The 22189-nt window shown below is 47.9% G+C and overlaps 1 protein-coding gene across 2 annotated transcripts in view; it reads right to left on the reverse strand.

Moving 5' to 3' along the window:
- ABL1 (ABL proto-oncogene 1, non-receptor tyrosine kinase) overlaps positions 1-22189 on the reverse strand; it is a 95796-nt gene that overhangs the window by 5992 nt on the left and 67615 nt on the right. For both annotated transcript variants that reach the window (XM_079789839.1, XM_079789840.1), the window contains exons 2-8: positions 20674-20847; positions 19610-19905; positions 12697-12969; positions 5117-5201; positions 4127-4304; positions 2198-2382; positions 336-488 (exon numbers count right to left, since the gene is read on the reverse strand). In XM_079789839.1, the coding sequence (XP_079645965.1) occupies positions 336-488; positions 2198-2382; positions 4127-4304; positions 5117-5201; positions 12697-12969; positions 19610-19905; positions 20674-20847 (1344 nt within the window). The remainder of the gene's footprint in view (positions 1-335; positions 489-2197; positions 2383-4126; positions 4305-5116; positions 5202-12696; positions 12970-19609; positions 19906-20673; positions 20848-22189) is intronic.

Consider the following 22189-nt stretch of genomic DNA (forward strand, 5'->3'; position numbering starts at 1 on the left):
TTGCAGGAATGGTTTTATAAATATAATAAAACCAACCAGGTAAATGTCCCTTGGAGTGTCTACCTACTACAACAGATGTGTCAAGGTAGGCCCAGGAGTTTGTATTTATTGAAAAGAAATCCAAGTTTGATATGCATCAATCCCAATTTTGTATTAAAACAAGAACAAAAAACCCTCACACATAAAGGGATAGAGAAAAACTGAAGAGAAAAAAAAAAAAGTCTGCAAAAATATGTATCAAATTAGTTCATTCATTGCTTTACATACATACTCCCGCAGTGGAATGCTTTACAGAGCCCACATGTAATTTTTAGAACTGGCAGGGGAAGGCTCACATGCTCGCATGAGTTCGTAGACCTTCTCTGGGCAGCCTTCCGGGCGCTCCATGCGATAGTCTTTCTCTAGCAGCTCATACACTTGGGACAGGTCAATTCCCGGGTAGGGCGACATGCCATAGGTAGCAATCTCCCAAAGCAGAACTCCAAATGCTAGGGGAAAAAGAATAAGAAAGGTTATTTGAAACGTGCCGAATTTAAGTATTCTACATTTACAGTTGGTTACCTGTGTAGAAGACAGAAGCTACACCTTCAAAAACAGGCCAGGCACTGACATTTTACCAGGCTCTTAATTCCTAACTGCCCAGGACAGAATGAAGCTTCCAGTTCACTCACCCCCACAGACCAGAACACGCTGAAGGAGAGAAGTGGGCTGCGGTGATGAGCCCCTCCAGGGTCTTGGAGGTAACGTGACCACCTTGTGGGGATGTGTGTGGAAGGGATCTAGGGCTAGATGTCAGGAGGCCATTTCTACTCCTAGCTCTGTGACAACTAGCTCTGTGCTTCAGCCAGGCCGCCTCCCCTTTCTGGAGTATGAGATCTCTCCAAGGTCCCTTCCAACGCTTCACAAGAACCTTACAAAATCTTTGCCCGGCCAGCATGGCTCAGTGGTTGAGTATTGACCTATGAACCAGGAGGTCAAGGTTCGATTCCCGGTCAGGGCACATGCCTGGGTTATGGGCTCGATCCCTAGTGTGGGGCGTGCGGGAGACAGCCGATCAGTGATTCTCTCTCATCATAGATGTTTCTATCTTTCTCTCCCTCTCCCTTCCTCTCTGAAACCAGTAAAAATATATTCAAAATCTTTGAAAGTTTTGCAGGCCCTGAGTACAGCCTTGACATTCCCAATCCCATTAAAGGAAGCAGAACTGACTCCTCCCTAGAGAAATGGGTGGCTCAGGTCTAGGGCCGGGAATGAAGTGGAAATATCACAGGCGCTATCAAAAGCTACAAGGGTCTTGTCAAAGGGACTAGGAGCAATGTGAAGTTCCCACCAGCCAAAGATGAGACAGCCCGAGTATCAATAAGGAAAATCACTGCAAACCCGCAACCCAGGTACTTGCCCTTGACCAGGAATCGAACTCGAGACCTTTGGTGCACAGGCCAACGCTCTAACCACTGAGAACACTGGCCAGGGCAAAAAGTATGACTTTTATGATTTAATGGGGAAGTTGTATACTAACTGGATATTTGATAATATTTGGAAATTACTGTCAATTTTTGGAGGGGGACACTGTAGTTATGAGAATGAAAATGCCATCTTTAAGAGCCTCATACTGAAATACTTATGGACAAAGTAATAAGATGGCTGGAATTTGCTTCAAAATAAGGGTCGGTGGAGTGGGCGGGGCACAGAAGATGCAAGAGCACCACGAGGTGATGACCAGTAAGCTGGGGGGTGGGGGCAACGGCGCTCATTAGGCAACTGTCTTCTTTAGGGTATGCTGACAATTTGCCACAAGGAGTTCTTTAAAAAAGTAAAAACACAATACTGTCACATGAGGCTTCAGAGGGTAAGAGCCTACTGAAAGCCCAAACCAAACGACAGAGCACTCCCTGCAGCGCTGGCTAGGTGCCCCAAAACCAAGCAGCAAACTTAGAATGAAGATAAAGGGTAAGTTAACCTCAATTATTTTGGAAGAAAAAGCTCATTTTTACTTCATTTTGAAGAGAGAACAGGGAAAAAACAACTTTTAAATGAAAAAGAAACAAGCAAAAAAGAGAATTAAATAATGGGGGGAGGGGCAAAAGAGCAAGAAAGAGGCAGTGAAAAAGCAAGAGGAGAAAAACAAAAACAAACAAACAAAACAGGAAAGAAGCCACACCCTGGGCGGGCGAGGAGGGAGCTGAGGGGCCCTTACCCCAGACGTCGGACTTGATGGAGAATTTGTTGTAGGCCAAGCTTTCAGGCGCAGTCCACTTGATCGGGAATTTGGCCCCGGCGTGGGCTGTGTACGTGTCCCCTGTCATTAACCTGCTCAGGCCGAAATCAGCCACCTTCACCAAGTGGTTTTCCCCTACCAGGCAGTTTCGGGCAGCAAGATCTCTGGGAAAGGAAAGAGTTCACCCATGAGAGGTCCCGGCTGGCTTTCCAGCCTCACAAATCCACCACCAACAATGGAAAAAGGGAGACTGGTCCCCGGGAAACTCACATGAACTCCCACCAGGGAGCAGTGCCCGGGCCGCAGCACCACCTGGGCTCCCAACATGGTGAGAGGCAGCAGGGGGCCCTGGCGCGGGCCCTGGCCCTGTGACCTGGAGCAAGGTCATTACGCTGGGACTCAGTTACCTCATTCATCAATGAAAAGGATAATCACAGCGCCTACTTCTGAGGGTTGTGGTGATAATTCATTCTGTGAAAAGTGCTTCAACTGGTGCCTAGAGAATAGTAAGTGTCACCTAAGTGTCTGTCTGGTTGTCACTGCCCTATGCCAGGAACAAAAACAGGCCAGTCCTCGAGAAACTTCCAGCAGAGCGAGTCTCCGCTTGTACTGTCCAGACTTGGTAGGACAAAATAAAATAAAGCCCATGGCATCCTTTGCCTGGACTGTTTCCTACTTTCCTCTTTTTTCCTGATGCTTATCCAAATGTATCCCGAAACTTCTCTCCGTATAATTGGCTTCCTCTTGCCTCCTGATTCTACCAGGGAGTAGGAGTCTAATCTTTGGTTCAAGGACATTAGCCATGAAATCACAAGGCAAACAGGAATGGAGCAATGAGCCGAGGCAGCAGCTAAAGCCATGGCTGCATAGGACAGCGTCATCCTCAGCAACCAGAGGGAAATGAAATACAGAAGAGTTGTGCCTAGCAGGATTTTGGTAAAGGATTCTAAGTCTGCTTGAATGAAGAGGGAATGGACCTTGCTGTGCAAGGCAAACCCGAAGTCAGGAAATCTCGATTTGCAGCCTCAGAGGGTTCACATTCTTGAGTGACAGGCGCATCTGAATCAGGGTCTCGTGGAGCATAGAAAATCTGTCGTACAAGGAAGCGCAGCACTTCGCACATGCTCCTCTTGTTCCTCACTGTGAAATCTCATGTGCAGGTTTCATACTCCAGTTAATTGGGTAGGAAAGGTCACCACGGTGGCGTGGAGAACATCCTGCATAAAAGACTCCGGCAAAGCCCATCAGGCTCTGTCCGGCACTGGCTGTCTCTTTGCTAGGAGGCCATTTCCACCACCGAAGAATGCGAAGACCAAGGTAATTGTGGCACACTTGAAGGTCAAAACACTCCAGGCTTTGAAACAGCAAAGGCGCTTCGTTTAGAACCACAGACACACAATTCTGACAATTGTGGGAACATCGCTGACCCAGATGACAGCAACTTAAGTGGAGAATCAAGTGATAATAAGGAGACGGGAGGGGGAAAACCACCCCACGCAGAAACAAAACCCACGCACTGGCTATTACCGCAAGTGTGTGCAAAAGCAACGCCCACTGCCTCAGGAGCAGGTCATCAGGACGCACGCGGGCCCGGAGGGACAACGAGCCTCCACTTCAGAGGGAGCTGTGGTGACGCGGAAGGACGCCTTTTATGAATCATTTAATGTTCCATTTAGTTCCAAATGGTTCCAAAGTGAGGTGTTTCTTAGGCCTGGCCTTCCGCACACCGACGCCGGCAGTGTCAGGACTCAGTGTTCGCCTTTGTTTCAAGGGCTACTGTGTTGCCGGCACTAACGTTAGAGGCTGGGCCAGAAGGCCTCAGAGGCTGGGCTTTTCTAGAAGGATGCCCAAGCCCCGCTCACTGCCTGGCTCTGTGGGGAGGGGAGGGCTACGTGGCCAGGCTCCTACCTGTGGATGAAGTTTTTCTTCTCCAGGTACTCCATGGCTGATGAGATCTGAGTGGCCATGTACAGCAGCACCACTGCGTTCACCTCCTGCCGGTTACACTCTCTCAGGTAATCCAACAGGTTCCCATAGGTCATGAACTCCGTGATTATATAGAACGGGGGCTCCCGGGTGCAGACCCCTGCCAACAAGACAGTGAGGGCTTCAGGATGCTGCTCTACTCCCAACTGAACCAATGTCAGAAAGGACTGGCACTGAAGGAAAATACTTCTGGAACGGATGCTGCCTCTGCTCCCGCTTCTAATATGGCTCCAAGCACTTGTGACTTGAGACTGTGCTCCTGTGGGAGGGACATACCCACGCTCTTGTCTTCCTCTCAAGCCAATGACCTTACAGGAAGAGGCTAGCAGTGAGTTCAGAAGCAAAGGCCAGGCCCACGTCAAATGGCCTAAAAATCATCGTTAGTTTACCCTCAATGGTTATGTCTGATGGCTATGTCTACTTACAGAAGCACTTCAGGGAAGAATCGTTAAAAATTCTTAAGTTTTGCCAGACCAGTGTGGCTCAGTGGTTGAGCGTCAACCTATGAACCAGGAGGTCACAGTTTGATTCCCGGTCAGGGCACATGCCCGGGTTTCAGGCTAGATCCCCAATAGGGGGCATACAGGAGGCAGCTGAGCAATGATTCTCATTATTGATGATTCTATCTCTCTCTCCTTCTCCATTCCTCTCTGAAATCAATAAAAATATAATTCAAAAAAAAATTCTTAAGTTTCAGAAGCCAATTTGAGATTTGAATGCTTTTAGGTATCAATTTAAAGTAGTAACATTCTCTCTTTCACAAAACCCCCAACACACACAATCCCACAAAGGCCTCCTTTACCAATGGCTGAATGCTGGTAGGGAACAGATGTCCAAATCAAACTCGCGCCAGCCGTTCACCTCTGCTCTAACAGCACCTGCGCCACCCCGAGGGTTATTGCACACACTCACCAAGTAACTGTACTAGATTAGGGTGCTTGATCTCTTTCATTACTGCGGCTTCTTTCAGGAACTCTTCCACCTCCATGGTGTCCTCCTGCAGGGGGAAAAAAAGTGGTGAAATTATTTCAGCAAGGAACGTGTCTGAGTGGAAAAGTGCGACGTGAATGGTCAGTACGAGCTGGAGCTTCGATGAACAATCCTCTGGCCAACCAGTTTCACCCCTGCACTGCTCTGACAGGTTCCACCGCTGCTGCTGATCCCCTCAACAGCACCAAGAAGTTCCCACTTGGGGCTGAACTTTGGGATTTCCCCCAGGGCACCACACCTGGGCTGGCCTGTGTATGCTGGTGACTTGCTTCTGGTGCACAGACCATACTTGTTTCCATCACCTTGTGGAGTTTGTGGGGGGAGGGAGATGTGTACAGGCAAATGCCACAAACATGGTACTAGTTCCCTAAGGAACAGCAAGTTTTCAAGGGGTCCTAAAATGCATAATGTAAAAAAAAAAGAAAAAAAAGAATCTGAAATGTGCCCTTGATTGAAGAGAAGAGACTGGTGATACAAAAGAGATTGGATTACCAAGAAGAACGACGTCTCAAAATGGGCAGAAACAGAGCATGTGACACTGTTAAAGAAGGTGGTGCCATGAGCTCTGAATGAAGCCGTCACCGCTGTGCCAGGTCAGTTACTCAGATTCTAAAACCACCCTCAGGGCAGCCAGTTCGCAGAACCCGAATGCCGAGGGGAGACAAAGATGTCAGCAAATGCCCAGAGCAAATGTAAGAGACACTTCTGCATTACCCCACATATTCTGAGTCTGGGCCGGCGATTTTCAACCCGTGTGCTGCAAGAATTCTTAAAACCTGCAATACCTGACTCTTTAGTCAGGGGCACAGACCTCTTTTCCCTTAGATTGTCAAGTTAAAAAAAATGACAACAACCAATACAAAAATAGCTAGCTGGTGTGAATGAATCAAAATTATACCTTTTTTTGGGTCAGACTGGCAGGAACATATGCTTTTCGGTGTGCTGAATTTAGTAATTAGCTTATGTGTGAGACGAAAAGGGTTGAAATCACTGCTCTGGGCGCCAGTGTGGAGCGCTGCGGTGCCTGGCCCTGCGGTAGACCCTACTGTACAAGAGCCTTGTTGGGCTTCTGTTGGGTAAAGCTCTTTTTAACTTAAAGCACCCACTGTCCACAACACAGGAAGCAGGTAAATGACATGGTCCGTTTGCTGTGAGAACCTGGCTATAAAGGCCCATGACGCCACCCTCCAAGTTTCAACATGGACTTTGAGTTTTACTGAAGAGAAAGAGTGCATGGGAGATGGGGGTGACTTCTTGAAAACTAGATTCCTCCCGCCCCTTTGGGAGACGAAGATCTGACTGCCGTCCTCACCTGACTGCCCCATTCCTTAGGGAAGACTTGCAGAGGACGGGCCAGCCTCTCTTAGCGCTTCCTTGCTTTGATCTACTGTGCTTACAAGTGAAGCATGACCAATGAGTTATGTGTCAGCCCATTATCACTTCGCTTAGTTAGGGCTCTGTGAGACTGAAATTCCGAACAATTTATTGCTCTTTAAAAATGGTGAGCTGCTCTAAATGTCAATTAAACATAGCTGGTAGTCTCTGTGTCAAGCTATCTGGGTGAAAGGGACTCATCCCTGCTGCCACCCCATTAGCTGCTTAATTCTTCTGAGTCCTCTCTACTCCTGAACATGCTCAGCCGACCATGCCGCCTGGGGCGTGAAGTGCTCTGATTTACCAGCTGACATGCTAATGTCAAAGAGCGGACGCCTGCCAGAACCGGAGACTCAATGCTGCTCATGTAGGACCAGGGGCTTTAAGAATCTTGCTTGGGGGGGGGGGTGGGTAGGGGAGGCCAGGGGGAGGTCAGTGGGGGGGAAAAAAAGAGACATATGTACTACTATTTATAATACCTTAAACAATAAATTTTTTTAAAAAAAGAATCTTGCTTGGACAACAATATGTTAAAAAAATAACTCTCCCATGAAGTTTTCTAGACACGCAGAGTTTTTTTATTTTAAAGCGCCATGTAAAAATCCACACACAGTGAAATAGTTTCAGAAACATCACTTGCTCTTATAGCTACTGGCTCTTCTCTAAAAGAACCGTGTTCTAGATCCTGAGACTTGGACATGCACCAAAGAACAACACAACTTTCAAAGGCGCCCTCCTCTCTTTCTTTCTGCCTTTCTCTCTTCGTTCATCCAAGCACGTGCGTGCACCTGTGTGGACAGTACAAATAAATCCGGGGTGTTTTTTCCTTTGAGGATGGTCAGTGTGAACTTGTCTCCCTCTGCTGGAATCAGACCTGGTTCAGCTGATAGTGGAAACTGCTAACGGCATCCTGCCCGTCGCTGTTAAACTAGAACTGTCCCTGATGCTCTCCTGCCACATTCACATTCCTTCAATTCTATTTAAAAACTTCCCACCATGTTTCTGAAGAGAATCCTTCCATTTACATAGAAAAATGAAACTTGCTCAGATTAATTAGGGTGAAGGCAACACTTTGAGTAAAAGTGTGAATTTCAGGCTTATCGGTTAGGGCGGGAGACGGGTCGCCTGGCCTCTCTTCACGAGGACTGACTGGCCCGGCCCAGGTGCGGGTGGACTTTTGGCGGGCACGGCCGAGAGGTTAAGAGACGGCTGGCGAGTTCTGCCGACCAGGCTCTGCCGCTGTGGACCCTGGTAGGTGACTTACAGAACAGGCCACACAGAGGCCCTCACGAGCGGCCGTGCTCTCATCCACAAGAGGAAAGAACAGCAGCGCCCCGTGCAGCGCCCCGTGCAGCGCCCAGGCCACGGTCAGCACTCCCCAGCGGAACCCTAATGACTGTAAGGACAGCTGGTCTGCGCTCCTGAGCAGCAGGCTGAATACACTGCACCTGAGACAGGCTGGCGCTTTAACACTGTTTTTGTCTTTCTCACAGACATTCTCCCCGACTCACCATCTCTCAGGTATGTTCTAACCAGCTTCATCTGTGTGCTCCCTGGCTCACCTCCAAGAGTACGTATTCTACGTCATAAAAATGGCTCCACATCCTGCTGCTGCACAGCTTTTAGGGCTCTCACTGCCTCCCTGAGTGGGGACCCCGGCCCTGGGCCAGGGCTCCTGTCTGAGAGATCAGTTTCCACGTACTTCAGGTTCGTTAGGTGAGCAGCGTTACAGCCACAGGGAAGTACACCCTTCACCCATCAGGTGGACCAGGGCCAACACGTTTCAAACACTGGAAGGCTGGGCCAGCTTCTTCACTCAGCTGGGGAGGTGGGCACAAACCAAGCGAAACATCCACAAGAAACCACCTCACGAGGAAGCCCCAGAGCTGAGCCCACATCCTGCCGCTGGATCTAGGCTGTACCCCCACAGGCAGAAGCGCCGCCGCTGCAAGGCCGTGTGGCACGGCAACAGTGGGCGCCGGCGCGCGGGCCCCCCGGGTGCACCGCCCCTCGTGAAGCCAGAGGGCCACTGCGAGGACTGGCCCAGGTTAGTGCCGCCACGGAGCCCTTCCTCCCGCTCAGGTCCGGAGCTCTCCAATAAAACCAATTCCTGGGGGGATGGCAAATAGAAAACCCAGCACACTGAGCGGGGGAGGGGACAGTCAGCAGGCGCTTCCTCAACACTGCTGGCAGAGTGCAATGGGTGGGCTCCTTGGGAGCACTTGGGAGCAGGGTCACAACCATAAATGCACGTGGCCCTTGATCCAGTAGTTCTACTCGAGCTGACCCAACAGGCCACTCAGCCATACGTGCGAACAAGGAGCATCCCGTGGCACTGCTTGTAATAGTCAAGTATTGGACAGAACACAGATGCCCACTGAGGCCGGTCATCCTGAAGTGAGACAACCTGACGTGCACTGACAAGGAACAACCGTCGAGGTACGTGAAGTGGACACAGAAGGCACGGAGCAGTGTCTATGGCATGCCGCCACGTGGTTAAAAATAAAGCACACGCGGACTATTTCTGGAAAGACACAAAAATCAAGGAGGAGGCTGTGCATATCTTACCTGTTCGAAAAATAGGTAAAGAACTGGGTATAATTTTAAGTCAACATATAACAACACTATGTTCCACTATTTTAATGGTGAATTAGTTAGCTTATGATTCAATCATAACACCCCAACTAGACTAACAGTAGTCTTTTCCAAATTCTGTAACTTACACAACTATTTCATAGGAAAAAACTGACTTACAAACTAAGTTGGAACACAACTCATGTGAAACTTGGGGCTTTTTGTAGCTGACAATTGGTTCTCTTAGGCACATCCTGCCATTAGCAAGGTAAAGTCAAGCCTATGCCCTACTGAATATTGTCAAAATTCCAACTAGCAGTTGCCCATCAGTAGGCCTTGGCTGTATTTGCAGTTTCCCATCCATAGGGGTCAACCTAGTGCCTCCCTTTTTCCCTCCTGTTTTCTTCCGGTCTTCCTTATGTCCTGGAGGTATAGGAGCCAAGGCTGCCTGGTGGTGCAATAAGGAGTCAAGGTTAAATGTAGGGCCTTGCTCCCCCTGCTGGTTCTGCCCTTTGAGGGGCCAACAATACAAATCTGGCAGGACAGGGATGAGGGAAGAGACTGACTTAGGGGCCCCCTGGGGTCTGGCACAAAGAGGCGCTGAGCGGAGGGCCATCTGGTTTGGAGGACCATCTGGCTTAGAGCTGCAAGGTTTTCCTGGGATCTTGTAGAGAAAGGCAGATCATGGCTAGTCTATGAGGGAAGTGAATGGGGCGGGGGAAAGGTGATTGTTAAGATGCATAACCGTGGTCTGGGTGTGTATTTTATGGTAGGTGGGGAATAAGAACCCGAGTGACCAATATAAGAATAACTGGGCGTGGAAGCAGCATGTCTGGGTGTAAAGCCTGGCTCTGCCCCTCCACACTGTATAGCTCCAGGCCAGTGACATCACCTCCCTCTGCTTCAGTTTTTTCAATGTTTAAACGGTGGACACAGACCACCCTTTCCTTAAAGCTGTTGTAAGGTTTCACGGAGGTGCCACATGCAAGGCACTCGGAACTCTTCCAGGCACGTGGCGAGAGCTCAGTCAATGCCAGCGTTACTGTCACTTAGGTCCACTCAAAGTCCTCAACCTCTCCAGTGGGGATAAATGCTCCAAGTATTGACACTAATCTTATCAGATAGTGGGAACAGAGAGAGGTCTTACGCAGTGTGAGGGAGAGGGAGGGATCATTTATTTAGTAGTCGCTTAGTACCGTGTTTGGGGTTAACATCCCTCAAGATGATGCATTTTCCTTTCCCTAAATGGCTACCACTTGGGGTGACTGCTCACAGAACTCCATGCAACTGGGTCCTGTACCTTGGGACCATAAGATAAGGCTCTTGGGGGAAAATCATTAAAAGCATATAATAAAGTTTAAAAATGAATCATTAGAGAAGTACATTCCAGATAATTCTGATTCACTGGCATAAGCAACTACCAGCACCACGAGCTGCAGGAGTCCCTACTCTGAAACCCCCTTCCTTCTTCAGCTGCTCAGAAACCACCACCACAGATCGGCTTCAAGTCGCACGAGCTCCACCTCTTTTTAAAGTTTTCACGCAAGTCTTGCCTGGATTGAAATCCAGAGTATTTTGTACTTTCAGTCTTCCTCGTTTCATTCTGCAAATCCTGGCAAATGTGTGGGTGACACCAGGCTTTTAACAGGTCAAGGCCCAGTGTCCCGGGGCCGAGTCCTCAACTGAGCGCTAAACGGAGATGCTGCAGCACAAGCACGCACCCCTTTCTGTGCACCCTGGTCTGCAAGCGGCAGGGCGGCGGCGGTTTAGTTCTTCCTAGGGCTCACCATGTAGCCATCCCTGTGAAGCACAAACCCTAGCATCATATTCCTGTGCATCAAGCCCTTCACGGGGCCCCACTGCCTCCAGGATAGTATCCCAGCTCCTCAGCCGGGTTCAAGCCCCCTGGCTGTGCCCTCTCTGCCCTCCACCTGTCTCTCCTGACCTTTGTTCCCTTGGCCAGGGCTTGCTCCTCCACGATGGCCCTGGCTCCCGATTCCCTTCAAGCTCCCTCCCCACCGAGCAGAGCTCACTGGGCAGCCCTCCATTCATTCCTGAAATGACATAGCGCCACGCTCATACTTTACGTGGCCCTTATCACACTCACTACAATTATGGATATACTTGCTCATTTCTCCTACTAACTAGACTGCCTATGCCTACTACTAACCAAACCATTCTAACTACCTAGACTAGCCTGAAGTGAAGACTTCTAATTTATTTCACAACCCCAGTTTTAAGTGCAGGGTCTGGCAAACAAAAGTAAGGAACTCATAAATGCTTATTAAATTTTAAAAATCCCATCTGGGAAATACTTAGGAGTCCACAAGGTGACCCCAAACCACAACACCCCCCGCAACACGCCCCCACACACACACACAAATGTCAGTCTTGCCCCAGGACAGATCTCAGGGGTCACATTTAATACAGAGCCAGGAAGCTCTTTTGGTTGCTAGGACTAAAGAATGTGATCTTTTCTCTAAAGCGTCCCTTTTTATTAGCCAGGAATCGTCACTTCCGCCTTCCCGTGCCTCTGAGGGAGGGTATCAGGAGAGGGATGGAGTCCCTAAAAGGCGAGCGCTTTGGCTGCACGGTCTCGCTGCGTCTCGCTGCGTGCGCCTGCCTGCCGTTTGAGAAGCGTGCACATAGCTGGGTCCTTTTTCTCGGCAGTGGATGTTTCAGTTCTTTTCCTTTAGCTACAAAAAGGGGCTGACTCTCTCAATTTCTGGGCACACATCCCTCCACACAGAGTTCACTTAAAACAACTGAAAATCATGCAGGTCACCACTAGGGGACACTCTCACCATAGGGAAAGCGCGGATCACACAGGGAAGAAGGCTGCAAATTAAAACTTCCTTCCCTTGGCATCCTAAAGCTTTCAAAGAACTTCAAAAGGAAAACAAACCGCCTGGAAAGGCCAGCCAAACACTATGTGTTAGCTGAGAGGATGAAAGTCACAGATAAGAAGAAAGAAGGGGGCGGGGTAGGGGATCCGCGTTAGTGAGAAGCCTAATGTCTCCTTAATTCCAGAAGTCTGGACACACAATAAAGAGAACTGGAACCTGCTAAGAAACAAATAGCACTTGCTTTTCAAAGCTGCCAACAAAAACCCACAGAAATGTCAAACGCATTTTGGTTAAATCTCCTTTCAAAACTGTAGGTTTTTATTTCCTTCCTTCCTTCCCTTAACTCTCAATAGGAAGTGATTCAAATGCCACACAAACAGAACGGAAACCCACGGCTTTAAAAGACTCTTGCCATAGAATGAAAAAAACTTCTCCAAATGACTCATCTTTTTACACCAAAAACCACAGCACTTCTCAGCCCTCCCATATGTGGAAACACACTGAGATTAGGAGAATGACTCAACGTACAAAGGAACAGATGACAAGAGACTGAGGAGCCAACTCCTCGCACCCATGGACCCCTGGGCCCTGTGTGCAGCAGGAGCCCCTGGGAAGGGCCCTCTGCACACCCGCAGGCGACGAACCGCCTCTCACTGAGCGCGGGCAGCAGAGGGCTCTCCTGGCCTCCCAGCCGCGGGGCCGGCCTACCTTCAGGGTCTTCACGGCCACCGTCAGGCTGTATTTCTTCCACACGCCTTCGTACACCTCCCCGTACTGGCCTCCTCCCAGCTTGTGCTTCATGGTGATGTCCGTGCGCTCCATTTCCCACTTGTCGTAGTTGGGGGACACACCGTAGACAGTGGGCTTGTTGCGTTTGGGGGCTGGGTAGTGGAGAGTGGTGATGAGCCCGTCGGCCACCGTTGAGTGATGATGAACCAACTCGGCCAAAGTGTTGAAGCGGCTCTCGGAGGAGACGTAGAGCTGCGGAAAAGAGCCCACAGAGTAAAGACAAACTCAACTCCAATAAACCAGCTTTGCTGAGCCTTCATGTATGCACAGCAAACCCTCAGATAAAGGGCTCTCCACTCAGGACCAAGAGCTACCCAGGCTATCATTTACTTGCTAAAGCAGAAAGATGCAGTAAAATGCCCCTGGGCCACTGCATCTGCTTCCTGAGTGAAATCCCCCACCTACCTAACCCTTACTAGTACATGCCTGGTTCTCTCTCGCCATCCTGAGCCCAGTGTAAATGTCCAAAAACTCTTCCCTGACCACCCGATCTAAAGCCATCACCCAGCACTATCATATCCCGTCTTACTCCTCTGCACCACACTCACCACTAACTGATAATTCCGTCTTATCCGCTTGTTGATTGTCTGTCCCACCTACTAGAATGTCAGCTACTTGAGAGCAAAGCCCTGAAATATCCATTTTTATCCTGTATTCCCAATGTTGAGAACAAGAATGATCACATAATAGGTACTTGATAATAGTTGCTGATTATAGTAGTGAAGGTTAGAACTTTTAAAAGTATTGCTTGATTAGGAAATATTTAAAAATTAGAGGTCCTGTTTCGTGCACAGGTGAGGTCCGGCCAGCCTGCCCTGATGGGGGCCGATCGATGGGGACTGACTGGGCAGGCCGGCTCGGGGAGGGGACGCGTGAGGTTGGCTAGCTGGCCCCACCCTCTGGTTGAACTCCCCAACTCCCAGTCGAGGGGACAATTTGCATATTAGCCTTTTATTATATAGGATTAGTATGTTTATTAACCTTTTGCACTCGGATGTCGAGTGTGACTCAACACGGTTAGCATTACAATAAAGGAATCGAGAAAAAAGCAAGCGAGTGCAAAGGGTTAAAACCTATCATTATTACCTATAATGATATAATCTAGAACTAAACAGTGATCAGAGATGAAAATTACTAAACAAAGCATAAATGTCCTTCTCATTCCTACTTCCTGGATTTGGGCGGAGTAAGAAGCATCAGAGGCCCAGCCCTGCGAGGCCCAGCAGTGGGTGCCCGTGGGGTGCTGGTCAGTGCTCCTCAGGAAGAGCCAGGCCTTGGAGGGCCGCACAGGCTTTCCCACCACAGGAAGTCAGGAGGCGGCTTTCAGACACCAGTGCACGTGAGTCTCTCTGATACGTGCAGCGGTGAGCAGCTGGGCAGGGAGCTGCTCCCCCAGGAGTTCTCATCTAGACACAACAGAGATGGGGGAGGCAAAGGAAGGAGACAGAGGGCGGCCATGTGGATGGTGACAGCTATCCTTTTTCTTCTCTGCTTCAGTGATGTGGTGAGGAAATCAATTCCACATTAAACCCCCACAGAACATGTGGACTCCAGGCATATAACTGAATCGACTGGCTCACTGAGGCCAGCCCACGATCCTGAAGAAGGCAGAAAGAATACTCAAAATCACGATTACGTGTTTGTAAGACTTGCTCAAATTGCAAAGGTGTGGGAAGGAGGAATGAAGATTTGGAACAGTGATGATGCCTGGGGCAGGAGAGAGAAGGAGGAACAGGACCAGTCGGCTGTAGCTGTAACATCTTATTAAACGAAGAAAAGGGAAGAAAAAGCCTGAACACACGTGGCAGGGCCAAGGCCTTGGCTGTTGGTTATGGTAGGCTCCATGACTTTCTGTATGCTGTAATACCAGGCAGTTAAAATATTTTAAAGGAAGGAAATAACAAATATACTAGTACAAGCTGATCCCTTCTATAACCCTCAACAGAATATTAAATAAGATTCATTAACAAGGAGATTTTCTTTTTTTGCTGCTTAGGGAGATAACATAAAGGAATTGTTAAAACTCAGGCAAGCCAATGGCAAACCTTAGCTTACAGGTTTATAACTTACCATCTTTTGGTAGCAACCCTACAAAGATAAAATTCTGAGCAATTCGGGAATTATCCAGAAAGACTCCACAGGCCTGGGGAGCTCGTCCCTCTGTGAGATGGTGCCTCCATACGGCAGGACCTTGGAGGGTAAGGAGGAGGCCACCAGAAGGCCCCATTTTATGCCCGAGCGCGCCTCGAAGTGACCTCCTCTAGGGACATGCCGTGCGACATGCTCAGGCGCCTGAATAGATGCCGTGTTGCAGGGGACAGGGGAGCGCAGTCAGCCTGCCCTCAGCATGCACAGCATCCATCAGTGTTAGTCCCAACACAAGTGCAGTTCACAGAGACCCAGTGGGATGTGGGGTCAGCTCTTAAAGCCCCACCTCTCTCTGGAAAAGTCTGCCAGGCGTGCTAATGCTTACTTCAGGTTGCGATGCTCCAAGTCCTCTCTTGGCTCAGCTAAGCGTACAGTGCCTTCCCTACCAAGCAATGGCGAGGAGAGAAGGCACTCCCTGGACTCAGAGCATCCCCCACCTTGGAAATCACTGGCACAGCACAGGCAGGTCACCTGGGAGCCAGGCTCATTGTCTATTTCTCCGCCTCAGCTCGAAAGGAGTGCTCCCCAACCCGGAGATCACGCTCCTTCAATTGCCAGAATGCTAATGGCTCCCCAAGCCCCAGTTTATGTAGAATTTGTTCTCGGTCTCATTTGATTCCCTCACAGGCTCCTCGGTTAGACATTTCAGAGTTATGGGAGCTCTCAATGAATGGACCAACTTCACCCTTTTCAATAATTAAGTTTACAGACCCTGTGACTCAGTTCATCTTTCAACATAAAATTTATATACCGACACTTATTAAGTATTAAAATTACTCTTCCTTAAATGCACTGCACAGCCATCTTCTAACAGTCAAGAAGTCTGCTGGCTTCCCCGATTAATTCTAGTTTTTTAGCAGCTTTTGCTAGTGAACTGGGTAATCTCCATCAGGAATTCATGGCATGTGCAGAGAAGAAAGTGAAATTAGCATTATGAATGGCATGTCATTATGCTATGCAGCCGGTTACAGAAACACTCTGGCTGCTCAGCCAGGGCTGGGCCTCTTCCTGATCCAGCAGGAACCCGAAAGACAGGGCTTGTCAAAGAAACTCAACAGGAACGGCTTTCCTCCTGACAGCGTCTCACAGGCTTATCAGAGCTTAGCCTTGTGTGCCCTTGAGCTGCCTGACCCTGGAGTCCCACCGTAGGTGTACTGTGTACAGGCTCTCGGCCAGGAGCGCCCTGCCCCTGAGAGCCTCTCACATACCAGCAGGAGGCGGTACTTAATAATTGAGCAGTGCTCAACAATGCTCCCAGGCTCCTCCTCAAGGGGAGGTCAGCCAGGTTAGCAGGCTTTTCACCAGGATGTCTGCACCTGCCGAGCCTCTGTCAGGGGGCATCAATCTTAAAAGTCTAGAGATTACACATTGGCCCATCCTGCCACCTCTGCTAAAGCCTAAGCCCGAATTCCACTCCTGTCAACCTGAGCCTGCCACTCCAGCAGACTGAGAAAGTAAGTGTCAGTGGGCATCTCTTCAACGAAAAGACTCCATCAAGGGCTGTAAGAAATTGTGGGACCTGACAGGGGCACCGCACAGAAGTAACGTGAAGACACAACCAGAAGAACTAAGAAGGACTTGGAGGGGGTGGTGAATAAAAGTCAGTCTTTAATTCCACATTGTTGGCAGAGCATCACAAATTTTGAGGAAGCATGGAAGAATGACATCCAAGTCCCAGGATATCTGAAGATTTTTAAGCTGTCCAGACTAAGGCAACAGCAGTGACTCAGTCTGGTGTGGCCCTTTCAAGAGTCCAGCTCTAAGCACCGCCCCCCGCCTCGCCCCCCAGTCCTGGGCTCTGGGTCCTGAGCTGGTGGCCCTGGGCTGACTGGCTGCGACTGCTGCCGAGAGCTCAGAACACGGAGAGGCAAATCAGAGCCAAGAGGGTGGAGACAGAAGAAATCCTCTGGAGCCTTACAGAAGAATCTTTGAAATCCCGTTGTTTTCTGAAGATCAAGAATTAAACTTATTCAGCCCCAGCCCGTCCCTCCTACCAACCTTCCATTTTCTTCTTGGAAATCCCGAAAGGACTGCAGCAGAGCTCTGCACGAGCAGCGCTGTCAGTGCCTAGCCACACTGTCTCGAGTCACCGCGATGCCTCTCTGTTCTGATGCTGTTCCACACATTCCAGGAGCAGGACCCCACCCAACACGGCCTCCCGAGAGGAGCCTCTGCAGACGGTCTGCCAGATGACCCTGTGGGCCAAGACGCCTCCAGGTGCAAACAGCTAACGGGAGGTCTTTGTCAGGGAGGGAGAAGGGTGAGAGGCCTAGGCCTTTGATGAGCTGCTCGGTGGTGGGCAGTGCCTGATCAAATGAGCTTCCTGTGCTGCACCTGGAGTGAAAGGAACCCCTGGCGCACACCAGCTTTTAGACGGAGGGTTATCTTCGTCGGCTGACTCTCAGAGTCTGCAAGTCATGCATCCTACACGTCGGCCGTGCTCTCTCCCTGTGAGTTGTCAAACTAGATCATGCCTGCCTGCATCTGCCTGCAAGGGTGCTGATTAAACATCCGGGGAGAAGAGACCACTACCCCGTTCAATACAAACCTCAACTGATGACCATGCAGCATGGCCTGCCTCGGATAAGCAGCACAGACGGGAAGCAACGTGTCAGCTGCAAGAAATCACCTCCGTTAGGTGCACTCCGCTGTTCTGACTCATTAAAAAGGCACCCTGTGGTCTGAAGACAAGGCCTCCAAGGGCCTACGTCTGCGGAATGGAAGGACCTAGCTCCACATCCGGGCTAAGTCCTGAGAAACAAGCCGATGAGACTGATCTCTAGTCACACATCCACAGCGACCATGCTGCCTGCCACACAAACCACAGTGCTGGCACCAAGATGTCTGCCGTGACGAAAAGCATCAGAAACTGGCAGCAGGACTTTGGCCAAAAGACTTTAACACATGCGAAAAGAACAGGTAAGAACATGAAATATACATACATATGTATACACTACATACATTTGTATGGATGGTACAAATGAAAGTGTGAGAATAATCATAAAAATGCTAAAAAGATGAAGAAGAGGGCACTAGCCCTACCAGACATTAAAACATTATAAAGCACTACAAATTAAAAGTCTGGTATTGGCACATGTACAGAAAGACCAATGGAAGAAGAGAGATCAACAGACCTAAATATGTATGTAAATTTGGTGTATGTCAACTATGTAGGAAAAGATGAACTTAGTTAAAGGCATAGGAATCATTCAAAATGTGACACCTGCATATTAAATGTAACAAGATACCAGCTTTACCAATCCGAGAGATGTTTTTACAAGTCTGCTAGTGTGCTGCTGAGGAGGGTGAGGAAAAACATGCTCTCTTATACCCTGCTGGTAAGAAAGCACATTTGTACAATCTCCCAGAAGGCAAGTGGGTGATATCCACACAAATGTATATGCACATACCCTTCCACCAGTTCTAGCAACAACTTGCATATGCTCCGCTGTACACAAAGTAGTCCGTGCAGTGTTTTTCCAAACTGCACTAGGTAAGGCTGAAAACAACCTACCCATCCACCAGCAGGGACTACTTAAATACATGAGGGTCCATCAGCTAGGCATCATTAGTAAGGATGGCAGCTCTAAATGTGCCGCCATAAACAATCTCCAGAACATATTCTCAGGTGAGGTGAGAAAAGCAAGATGCACAACACCGTGCAATATGCATCGTTTATTTTTCAAATGTAAACATATATACATCGGGTAACTCTGGAAGAAACTGGTTACAGTGTTTGCCTCTGGGTAGGGTACTAAGTTAGGAGACAAAATTTCTTTTCATTGTAATTCATTTTTTTCAAACCATGTGCATGTATTACATATAATTAAAGAATACATACACCACCTGGACCCACCCCCACAATTCATCTATCTACACCGTCAACGACTGAGCGGACAATGGGGTTGCAGCCTAGTTCCATCCATTAATCTTGGGCAAGAAATGTCATTCCTCTGACCATCCATTCATAATGCAAAAATGCAGATTACAGCAATATCTGTCCTGAAGATCGACTAAGAGATGAAATGCCCCAGCACACAGTAGGAATTCGCTAAGTGTTCATTCCTCTCTTCCCTTGGCGGACTCCTAAGAACCCTTTGTATGAAGATGACAAAACCATCTAGTATATCAACCTCTTTACAAAACTAGTCTGGGTTTGGAAATCTACGGGTATAATGTGATCCCATTTTTGTATAACAACTGTGTCTAGACACACACATGATTTTATCCATAGAAAGAAAGCTATGGACCAGACTTATTTTGGGGAGGTGCTATTAAGGTGGCTTCTGATTTTTAAAATATCCATCTTTATCTCAACTTTCCTCACTGAGGATAAATTACCATCATAAGAGATTTGTTACAAAAAAGAGTCTTAATGTAAGAGGTATGTACGAATCCCAACAGATATTCCACTTATCTTATGAAACTGCTAACAGCAAAAGTCCAGCAGGACAATGAGAGAACCACACCAGCCCTTATAATAACATGTGATTGGTCCTCAATAGAGGGTCTTTCAGAAGGCTAATAAAGTGATACCTGCTGTTTACTGGAAAGCTTTTTCAAAGCCCTTCTTGGTTGAGTTTTGTTGCAGTAACTATCAACCCAGCCATCAGGACCTCTGGGTTCTCCTGGCCAGAGAATAACGCCCTCCCCTGCCCGTCAGCCCCCCTGGCTGGGGCCCTACCTTGCCATCAGAAGCTGTGTTGATCCTGTAGTGGTACACCCTGCCTTCATATCTCAGCGAGATGGACCTCTGCCCGGGGCTGCTCTCGCTCTCCCGCACCAGGAAGCTGCCGTTGATCCCACTGCTCAGCAGGTACTCTGCAGCGTTGCGGGACACCGGCCCATGGTACCAGGAATGTTTCTCCAGACTGTTGACGGGTGTGATGTAGTTGCTTGGGACCCACCCTTGGCCATTTTTGGTTTGGGCTTCACACCACTCCCCATTGTGATTGTAGCCTAAAACCCGGAGCTTTTCACCTTAGAAGAAAAGAAGCAAATCAGACACATCAGCTTCATAGGCTAATTCGCTCATTCTCACTTAGTCTTGTATGATTACTAAAAATCTCCAAATTCCTAAATACCTATTTCATTTCAACAAGTCCACATAAATGTATGCATTTTAAGTGTGTAAGAGTACATTTTATATGAAGCTTCCTATTTGTACTGAAAACCGAGATAAACATATAGCCTCAGTTTTTAGAGATCTATTATGTTTTGTTTACTCAAGTGCCCTAATACAAGAAGCTTTTTAGGAAAAAAAATACCTTTTCTTTCTTTCTTTTTTTTTAAAGTGTTTTGCCCGGTTGTTGTGACTCAGCAGTTGAGCACTGACCAGGAACCAAGAGGTCACTGGTTCAATTCCAGGCCAGGGCACATAAAAGGTTTTCAGGCTCAATCCCCAGTAGGGGATGTGCAGGAGGCAGCTGATCAATGATTCTCTCTCATCACTGGTGTTTCTATCTCTCTATCCTTCTCTCTCCCTTCCTCTCTGAAATCAATAAAAACTTTTTTTAAGTGTTTTTCTGTGTCTGGTCCGGTATCTTTTTCAGTATAGAAGAAGGAAAGCTCTTTCGTGAAGGACTACTACACTGGAACTCCTCTCAAGAGAAGTGACTCTTTTTTGGATATCTCTGCATTCCAAACTTTAAACTGCTCTTTTAATCAGCAAAGGGTTGAATAATCAAGCCACAGTTTCACCCAATTTCTGGCTCTTGCAACTACCACCTCTGCCCACAGCCCTTTTACCTTTAGTGATACTTAGCGTGTTATCCCCACTGGCCACAAAATCATACAGTGCAACAAAAAGGTTGGGGTCATTTTCACTGGGACCAGCGAGAAGGTTTTCCTTGGAGTTCCAACGAGCTGCTTCGCTCAGACCTTGGGGCTCGAAGTCAGATGCTACTGGCCTTTGGAGGGCTTCTGGAAGAGAAACAGGGAATAGAAGAAATTTAAAAAAATAACTAGGGAAAAATTACTTTTATTCTCATGAGCAAAAAAAAATGTTATTTCCAATTATACATTCCTAATTTGTTTTGTTTCTTAACGCCTGTGCACTTTACATGTTAAAAGAAAGGTGGTGTAAAGAATGGACTCTTCCTTTCCAAAGTCTTGTGAAAAACACTAAGTATTTGCATTCCAAGGTGGTATTCCCAAGTAGTTTCAGCCATTTAAATGCACCAATTCAAAATGAATTGGAAATAATCCATCCTCGTAAGTCTGCCACTGCTTATGTTCTAGTATGGAGGGCAAGTTTCTTGCTTTAAAACGTTCTTAAGTTTACAAACATATGCACATCATTTCAAAATCAAATATTACAGAAGGGCTTACAATGAAAAACAAATATTTTCCATCCACTCTCCTTTACACCTGGAGGCAACAGCTCTCTTTTTGGCCATCATTTCCAACTCTCTAAACGTAAGCTGTATCACTAGACCCTGCGTCCCTCCCCCATCTCTCCTGCGCTAGCCACTCCTGGTTACCTTTGTGTTTTCAGTAACAGACTTGCACCTTTATGTCTTTTCCCACCAGCTAGAGACAGAGTCCCTCAACGATCTACTTCACAAGCTGTGTTAACATCCTCGCCTTCCTTCCAGCTCTCCTCACTCTGCTCACTCTGCAAAGGGCCTTCTTTCCTCTTCCGTTTACCCTGTGAGAGTTAGCGTGTCTTCTCTTCTGTAATAACAAAATCTTTCATGCTTTGTCTATAGGTAGATTCTAAAGGTTGAAAACCAATAAACACCTCTTAATACTTTACTATTAGTCACCACAGGGTCAAATCATTCATTATTTTCTCCTGAAGTTTCTTCCTGCCTTTCTTTTTCTTGAAGTACACTCAACCGCTCTAGAATTTCTGTGATGATGACAAATATGCACAAGGGTTCTTTGAAACCAGCAAATCTCCTCCAAGTGGATCTTAACAGTTGTAAGGATATTATGAAATGAAATATGAACACTCTTTTAAGAAAACTACAATAAGAAATCAAACTTAAAGGGGGGGGATTCTAATTTGAAAGAAAGATCTATCACATACTTAAGCCATACCCAAATGGTAACAAAACAAAACTGTTTTAATTTTTTCTCTTTATGGATTTAGAGGACATCCAAATATCTTTTCTTGGGCAATAACACCCATCTCGAGAATAGGCCTGCCCTAGCTGGTTTGGCTCGGTGGATAGAGCGCCAGCCTGCAGACTGAATTCAGGGTCCTGGGTTCAATTCCGATCAAGGCCACATATCTCTGTTGCAGGCTCAATCCCTGGCC

This window comes from Cnephaeus nilssonii, assembly GCF_951640355.1.
Source record: "Cnephaeus nilssonii genome assembly, chromosome: 14".
Taxonomy (NCBI): Eukaryota; Metazoa; Chordata; class Mammalia; order Chiroptera; family Vespertilionidae; genus Cnephaeus; species Cnephaeus nilssonii.